This window comes from Austrofundulus limnaeus, unplaced genomic scaffold, assembly GCF_001266775.1.
Source record: "Austrofundulus limnaeus strain Quisiro unplaced genomic scaffold, Austrofundulus_limnaeus-1.0 Scaffold26, whole genome shotgun sequence".
NCBI lineage: Eukaryota > Metazoa > Chordata > Actinopteri > Cyprinodontiformes > Rivulidae > Austrofundulus > Austrofundulus limnaeus.
This window is the reverse complement of record NW_013952428.1, coordinates 1,861,774-1,870,486: the sequence shown is the minus strand read 5'-3', so window position 1 is coordinate 1,870,486 and position 8,713 is coordinate 1,861,774. Positions and strand designations below refer to the sequence as shown.

The following is an 8,713-nucleotide window of genomic DNA, read 5'->3' as shown; positions in this document are numbered from 1 at the left end:
GGAAACTAATCCCACAGGTCCACTATGAGGTAAATATTTAGATGGATCACTGGAAATAGAAAATGTATTTTGATGTTTTGTTTTTGTATGATTTTATTTTGCCACATACCTTAATTCCGGTTATAATTCAATTATAAAACCTAATGATAAAATGCCAGTTTGTAAAAAAAAAAAAAAAGGGCTGGGCTTGTCTAATCTTGCAATTTTTTGTGTGTCAAAATTGATTTATTTAACACTGAACATATACATATACAAACTTGTTTACACTTCTATTTAAACCAATTTATGTTTATTAATAAAAAATAATTTAGTTTTTTAAAAGAAATTTGCGTTTTTTAACCTATTCACATTTTTGTTGAAGGCTTGCATTTTTTGTGTTAAGAACTTTAGGGTGTTAGCTTGTTAAGTGCAAGGAAGACAAAAATGTGATATAACATTTTAACGTATTCAGGTTAATTTCTAAACTTGTATTTTGTATCATTTTTATGGTAATTTTATTATTGTTTTATTATTATTTATTATGTGTGTGCTGTTGATTTTCTAATATTTGTATATTATTTGACACATTCTTTAACTTGGCTTCTTTGCACTTTTGTTACTATAATCTGCCTTTCTATTTTAATTTTACATGGACATGAGAAATAACTGTTTTATAATGTTAATTAATTTTCTTATTGTGAAAGTCTCAACCGGAAGAGAAGCTGGTTGTAATGGAAAAACTTGACGATGCTTCTTCATTCCCAGGGTTCCGTGAGAGCCCGTTTGCCCCACCCCACCTTTTCAAAGCTATCCAACTCAGTGTGCAATTCTCTGGGAGAAAAAAAAAAACCAGAAAAGAAAAGGGGGGCAAAAATAATTCAGAGAAATCCATCCAAGGAAGCGACTCTCACACAGTTGACCGGTTCCCCCCGGAGCGGACGCGGCCTGTCGGCGCCGGAATAAAAAGCTGTCCCTCCGCTGGATGAGTGATTGAAAACACCGCGGTATGTTCATGTATCATGCACATGTAACCGCAGCCTGCCACCACACGGATTCGGAGGGAATACGAAAAGCCGAGAGCCCTGACAGTGGACCGTGCTTGCGCCAAACGCGGCGGTGGGGGGAAATAACGGAGGATTCCCCCGACTATCACCTGGAGACTGCGCTGCGGTGAAGGACATCCAGCTGCCGACAAGCCGCCGCCTCTGCTCGGCCGGAGAAGGTCTCCGATGTGAGGAGGAATAAAAGGGGGACAGGACAGAGAAAGCAGAGGCCCATCTTCTTCTTTTTTTTAAGGTCTGGTTAAAGCAGACACCAGCATCTTTTAACCAGATGAGTTCATTTTGACACAGACTAAAAACAGAATAATAAAGATAAGGCTGACATGCAACAACGTCACCCTTATTTTAAACAGAATAAAATGTGAGGGGGGATTTGGAAGCCCCGGTGTAGCCAGATGATGAATCACATGCTGTCATTTTAAGAGAAAACATTTTTCTTTTTTTAATCATTCTATTTTACCCACCTGTAATCTGTTTGTAATTTTAAAACAGACATTTAAAAAACCATTCAGTCTATCTTTAAAGGACTGTTGATGGGGGGAATGGACTGAATGGCACTGGGAGACATATCTGGTGAAGATGGGCTCCGGAGGAGACATTTGCTGACAGAGTCAAGGCGTGAAAATTAATCATTTTGTTTAGATTTTAAAGAAAACCTCCTTCTTTTTTCCTTCTTTCCTTTTTTTTAAAGGGAATCTGGACAATCTCATTCATGTGCAGCCAGGAGTTGGAAATTTGGCATTCACTCTCAAAAATCAGCGTTGATGACTTCATTGCGGATTTACAGTAAAAAAAGAAGAAACCACAGGAATCAAGCCTTTTGAGAGCTGCTGCTATCAAACCACATCCCATACACTGAGACAAAACACTGTCTACTACCTGGCTTCTGTCTCAACCGGATACATAAATGTCACTCATTTTGAGCCAGGTGTTCATCTGGTGGTCCAGTTGGGGAATTTAGGATTGACTGATCTGATTTTCCTCCCATCTTACTCTCATCCCCCCCCCCACTGAACCTCATCAGTGGGTTTTTGGGAAGATGGGCTGTCTGGGGAACAGTAAGACCGAAGACCAGCGAAATGAGGAGAAGGCACAGAGAGAGGCCAACAAAAAGATAGAGAAGCAGCTCCAAAAGGACAAGCAGATCTACCGGGCCACTCACCGGCTGCTGCTGTTAGGTGGGTGCTTTTGAAGACACTGGTTTCTGAATGTTGATCGTGTTTCTGACAAACGTTATTTCAGGCTTCCTCAGAGAACACACAGGGCGTTATGATCCCAGGATGCCTCCACTTTTTGCTTGGGAGATCAGGGCCCGTCTGCGCCCAGGGGTCACCGCCGAGGCCCATGGCAGAGCCGCCGAGGCCCATGGCAGAGCCGCCGAGGCCCATGGCAGAGCCGCCGAGGCCCACGGCAGAGCCGCCGAGGCCCATGGCAGAGCCACCGAGGCCCACGGCAGAGCCGCCGAGGCCCATGGCAGAGCCGCCGAGGCCCATGGCAGAGCCGCCGAGGCCCATGGCAGAGCCGCCGAGGCCCATGGCAGAGCCGCCGAGGCCCATGGCAGAGCCGGGAGAACAGACACCACCATGTGTGTGAAGGCACCACGCAGATGCCTTTCTCCCTTCCTCACACTGCTTTTCTTTTCCTGATCTGCTGTGTTCGTGTTCACAGTGTGGATCCCGGGGGCCCTACTTTATTTATTTTTTCAAATCACTCTCCACACTCACCTTTTCTGGGGATAAATAGTCCCCAGTCAGCCAAATGAGAGCGTCGCTATTTTTAGGCTTTAATGTGGGGTTTCGTGCTACTGTGTGTTCACGTTAAATCTAGTATCCTGTTAAAGCTCGCAGTGCAAATTAGGATTACTATTTGGATTACTAGCTTCCCCTTAAAGCCCGTCTGGCTCGTTTTAATCTGGAAGTAATTCGAGAATCACACACACACACACACACACACACACATGCTCCACCTCTAAATAGCAGGCGTGCAGGCCAGCTAGTGTTTAGAGGTGTTGAGGTTTTTCATTTTTAGCCCAGTAGGACACATTTAAGACTATTTTTAAACCCCAGATTCACAGGCATTTGGCATGTCTGTATTATACACCTGTCCTGAATGAGGCGCGTTAATCCAAAGCGGAACATTTGTCTCTATTTTTGATCGATTGCGTTTCTTGTCTCCGTCGTGTCCAATGCATTAATAAGCTTTCAAAGAATCGCTGTGGCTGGTTTAGGGTGAAGTTTGACCTAATCTTTGGTAATTCAGTCCTGCATTTTCTGAATTAAGGAGTCAAGCCAGTGAAAGTGAGATCAAAAGACAACTATTTGCGTTGTTTGAGATTAAATTAGCGCAGGGCTATTCAGCAAAATCACTCCAGGGGCCACAGTTACTGCAGGCCAACAGCTGAGGGGTCGAACATCCAGCAATTAAAGTCATTATGTAAATAAACTAAGAATTACAAAGATCTATTACCTTTGAAATAGTTTATTTTGCTACATTAATCGTGAATACAACATTCAGAACAATATAAAAGTAGCGATAATAAAAAAAACAAAAATAACACATTATGCCTTCTATTTGACACAAATATTTTAACATCTCTGACTTGCCAAATTTTTAGACCATTTTTATTTTCACTTTCATAATTTTATCTTCAACTGCTTGTAATTTTAACTGTCTTGGATATTCATAGAAATGGTTTTTACCAGCTTGTAGCCAAGATTCTGGTGTTTCTAGATACCAAACATGTCTATGTTTAAAAGAAATCAGAGGATCTAAAGTAGAAAACTGGGGGTTTGGGCTGAAGAGATGAATGAACCAATTGGCAGGCCGAATTTTGGTCTGTCTCGGGCCGGATGTGGCCCACAGGCCGCTAGTTGAATAGCCCTGAATTAGCGGGAGCGCTGCTATAAAAGGTTCTACATAAGAAGTAAGGATGTAAACTTGCTGTGTTGTGTTTTAGCTGCTGTTTTTGCGTGTAACCAGGTTTTTACTCTTCAGCCTCCCTCTGGCTGCCGTACTGCTCGTCTGCAGCTGTGTGGGAACGTTTCTGCAGGAGTCAGAGAGTTTATGACAGGAAAAAAAAAGTTTTTCTGCAACAGAAAAGACCTCTGCGTTTGATAAACAGAAACCCAAAGTTTGAATCGTTTAATCAAGAAATAAATCTGAGCACTCCATGTTAAATGCGACTCCTCAACAAGAACTCTTGTCCCGGCGTCTTTTACTGATCCGTCTTGGATTTGTTTAACTTGTTTTCTGGCTTCTTATGTTCTTGGTTGTTTTTTTTTTTTTTTTTTTTTTTTTTATCTCTCAGGAGCTGGAGAATCGGGGAAAAGTACAATAGTCAAGCAGATGCGAATACTGCATGTGAATGGCTTCAATGCAGAGTAAGTGTTGCTTTTTCATTTTAGTTTTCATTCAACACATTTACAAAATGAGCTTGTTTTGAACCATCACCTTTAAACGGAAAGAACAGAAAAGTTACTTCTTCCTTATAAACGCCACTAAAACACACAAAATTCTGATTATTATGGAGAAACTCTAAAAGAATTTACAGGTAAGAGCTTACTTGGTTGTATGTTTATTTCTACATTTCCATTGTTTGATAGAATCAGTTATTTTTTGGACATTTCTTTGAGGAAATTCATGGATCAAACTGTTCAACTTGTTGCATGTGGCAGGTTTTATTAGAGGAGGATGATGATGATGCTTAATGAGTAGTATAGGGTAGAGATAATTAAGCAGTTCAATATGGTTAAAGTGAGTTAAGTTATTTTTTAATGAGATTGGAGGGGTAGTTTTTGTCTCTGCAGTCAGCTGAGACATTAAACCTCTCCACCCTTTGAGAAAACAGAGGTCATCAGGGTGATTATTTATTTTTTCTTCACTTGTGGTAATCTAATTTAAAGTCTGACAACAGCTGAGTCACTGTTAATAAAAGTCTAATAGCATCGTAGATAATAAAGTTTCTTGAGTGAACAGATGTTAAAAGTACGGTAATCATAATTTATAACCTTTTTTAGCTCTAGGTTAGGATTGTTCTGAAAAAGTTTTCTGAAAATTGGAGTAAAACAAAGTGTTTTTAAAAAGCCATTTTTTTTCTGTCTTCCGTCTGAACTTTTGTAAGAATTCAGCTCCCAGCTCTGTTTTACCTGGACTGTGATGGAAAATGCCACGTTGGATAATGATGCTTTAATTGTGTTTTAACAAATAAAGGGGTAAAATACAGCGCATAAGGATGCATTTGCTAATATTTTATTCTCACAACTCTACCAAATTTTATGTCTTTACCTTGTACACTGTATCAAAGTCAAGCAAATATCTGTTTTCCTCATTTTGTATCAATAATAGGGTTGGGCATAATCGTATCATGTGTGATTAATTGTCAGAAAAACATTAATCGATTAATTTTTGGCACTTGACAATTAATAAGATTAATGCCAACAGGTAGAATCCGCTCGCTGCTCCTCTCAGCTTCAAATATGACGAACATTAAAAAAAGTTCTGTAACTTATTTATCTATCAACACAATTTAAAATTTGATGTATAATCTGAAGTCTGTAATTTTGACACAATTTGGAACAGATTTTTATGAAGAGCAAATCTTTCCCACTAAATTGGTCACTTGACTATGAAATAAGGGTGTCCAGGGACTCCAGGGGATTAATCGTCAAATTAATCGTTATCGGCTAAATACCACAATTAATCGTGATTTATTTTTTTGCCAATATTGCCCAACCCTAATCAATAAGTACAGAAAAAGTTAATTCTTCAGGGTTCCTGTCCTTAAAAAGTCGTAAAAGGCATTGAATTCCCCAATCTAAAAATACCTTAATTAGTCTTAAAGTGTCTTAAATCAGTCTTTTCAAGGTCTTAAAAATGTGAACACGTTATAAGTAAATATGATTGTAATTCTTCTCAAATATTAAAATAATTGGTAACATTTATTTAGATATTTAAGTAATTTACTGAATACCTCTTGCAGCCAGTTGTTTTGTGTAAAAATAAACATTCGGCTAAAATTGTTACTAACATTTTTTTTACACTTTTTTATGATGAAGTTGGTCTTAAATTTCAAGTGGCATTAAAGAGGTTTTAAAAAGTCTTAAATTTAACTTTCCTTAAGCTGTAGGAACCCTGTCCTTACTCAGCAGAAGAAAGGTGTGTGTGGAGCAGCCGTAACAATGATGTCAGGTATAATTTACCTCCAGGCTGATGAAGAGTTCCAGGAGAAGTTTATTTCTGCGCAGCACATTTCAAACTGAAACCCACTAATGCAACAGAAACAAATCATCATTTTACACTTAGTTTGGAGTCATTTTAACCCTTTAGAGCTCTTTCTTTTAAAAACCTTGTTGAACTGTGATGTCACTATTTACCTTCTTGGTTAAAAATGATTAGCATATATTAGTATTTGCCTGTAAAATCTCAAATGTATTCTGTTTGTTGCTCACAGGGAGAAAAAACAGAAAATTCATGATATTAAAAACAACATAAAAGAAGCTATAGAGGTAAGAAATGGATCTTATTGTTACATTCATTATTTGTTTTTTGTTTTTTTATTCTAACAAATGAACGTTTCTTCCTCTGATCCCTCCACGCAGACCGTCGTGGCTGCCATGAACACACTAACGCCTCCCTGCCAGTTAGCCTGTTCTGCAAACCAGTTCCGGGTCGAATACGTCCTGGGTCTAGTAAACCAGAAGGACTTTGATTTCCCTTCAGTAAGTTAGACTCTACGTCTCTCAAAGAGCTCCTCTCTCCCCCCACTTTTTTGGTTTTTCAGGTGTAATGGTTGCACAGCATAAAATCTTCCCTCTAAATCCTGCAGGGGCTCTAGTTGGCTGTGCTGGAAGTGTTTGAAGGCACCTCACTCCCTTTGTTTGCATGGTGCTTCAGTAATTATCAGGCGCTTGTCCACCTGGGAGGCTTTCAGTTGAATGAAGCGCTCACCTGAGAGCCCCACACCGCTGATTATCTGTAACAAACCTAAATGTGTCCGGAGGGACGTGGGTTCCAGAAACACACAGGAACCTGGAGGGATTCTCCCTGAGCTGCAGGTTCTGCTGTTTCTTCTCCAGATGTTTATTCATTTATATAAATGAGTGTTACGGATTAGTGGATTTAAAAAAAAGTGATCTAGGGTTGTTTGTTCTGTTTTTATACTGGAAGGACAGACTAGCTCCAATTTAAAGCTGCAGAATTAATTTTCCTAGTGATGAAAACACTGCAGATTAGACCTTTATTGTCACTGTACAGACCACAATGAAATTACTGTTCAGAACACCCATTCAGAAGAAGACAGAACATAACAAACATAGGAGAACAGGTGCGACTGGTGTGTTTTACACTCAAAAGACTAAGGTCCAAAGTGGGTGTTTTTCTTTACTTTGTTTATTTGTGCATCAAAAATGCTGCCCTCGTGGATAACTGTGATTCTGATGGCTCGTTCNGTGAACGTAGCATGAAACAGTTACTGCTGCTTCATGTCGCTACGCTAATTATTATTATTTAGCTGAATGCAAAAAATTTAATAGGACAAGAATGACAGTTAGTTGTTTGTATGGGCAAAGCTGTGAAATGTTAGGACAATCTAAACAGAAACACTGAAACTATCCTTTATTTATTGTTTTTAAGCAAAAACAGTTAGATTTTTTTATGATCTTGAGGGGATATTTACATTTTTTTTGAGCTGCTGTTTCCTCCTGCTGTTCAAAGAAAATGAGAAGATAATCAAAAATAAAACAGACTCACAGTAACAGCTCTGTTTATTTCTTGAACTGTTTAATTTTAAAATAATTGACAAAAAGATTGTAGGTTTGTTTTTGTCCTAAATCTGTAATGAGGATGTTTTTCACTCTTTCAGTTGCTCTTACCTTTTTTCTGTGCTTTTTGTTATTGATCTAAAAATATATATATATATATTTTAAGATCTCTTGTTTGATTGTCACCAGATTGTAGAAAACTGTTCTCTCTGAAAGATATTTATTATTTATGATTTTAGATTCTTGTAATTTCTTGTAATAATTGTTGTTATCTATAAAGAAACTAAATGAAAAAAGGGTAAAACTGTGAAAGTTACTTAGAGAAAAATAACTCCAGTCTTTCCTGTGCTTTTCCCGGCATTCTTTTTATAAACAGTGTTTTTTCCTGTACAGTTTGTCATTTACAGCTGAGCTTCCAGTGAAGAGTGAGCGTGTTTGTATGTAAGCAAAAGGATGTTTCCTGATTTTGCCTCTATTACGTCATGGCAAATTTAATATGTTTGCCTGTTTCGAGCTGACCCTCCCCGCTGTTGTCAGTCGGTCACTGGACATTTTTTTATAAACCTGCAGGGTCTCGAGAAGGAGTACTCGTTTTGTTGTTATTTTCTGATGGGNTCAGGAAAGTATTTATTGCCCTTTTAAAAAAATAGAGTTTTGTGTAGAATCAGTATTTCTCATAGTTCTAGTAGTTATTCACAGGAAGTCTGTGCTGTAACGTTAAAACAAAATTAACGAAACACTAAACTTTAGGACAGAATTTCCTGAGAAACCTTTTGATTTTGACTTTTTAAACTTTTACTCTTTGACTCTTAAACTTTACGTTCGCCGTAATCCTTCGTATAAAATACTACATGATATTTTTCAAAATCTTAACTTGTCAAAAATGGATATCCTTTCTATTAAAGCTTTAAAAGC

The 8,713-nt window shown here is 38.4% G+C and overlaps 1 protein-coding gene across 2 annotated transcripts in view; it reads left to right on the top strand.

Moving 5' to 3' along the window:
• Positions 1-736: 736 nt before the first annotated feature.
• The window catches only part of LOC106515123 (guanine nucleotide-binding protein G(s) subunit alpha), a 29,587-nt gene continuing 21,610 nt past the window's right edge, over positions 737-8,713 (top strand). The window contains exons 1-5 of one of the 2 annotated variants that reach the window (XM_014004763.1): positions 737-1,275; positions 1,732-2,218; positions 4,348-4,420; positions 6,490-6,544; positions 6,638-6,757. In XM_014004763.1, coding sequence (XP_013860217.1) covers positions 2,080-2,218; positions 4,348-4,420; positions 6,490-6,544; positions 6,638-6,757 — 387 coding nt within the window. In that variant the 5' untranslated portion in view covers positions 737-1,275; positions 1,732-2,079. Of the gene's footprint in view, positions 2,219-4,347; positions 4,421-6,489; positions 6,545-6,637; positions 6,758-8,713 lie in introns of both variants that reach the window. The other variant, XM_014004764.1, reaches the window with a different exon arrangement.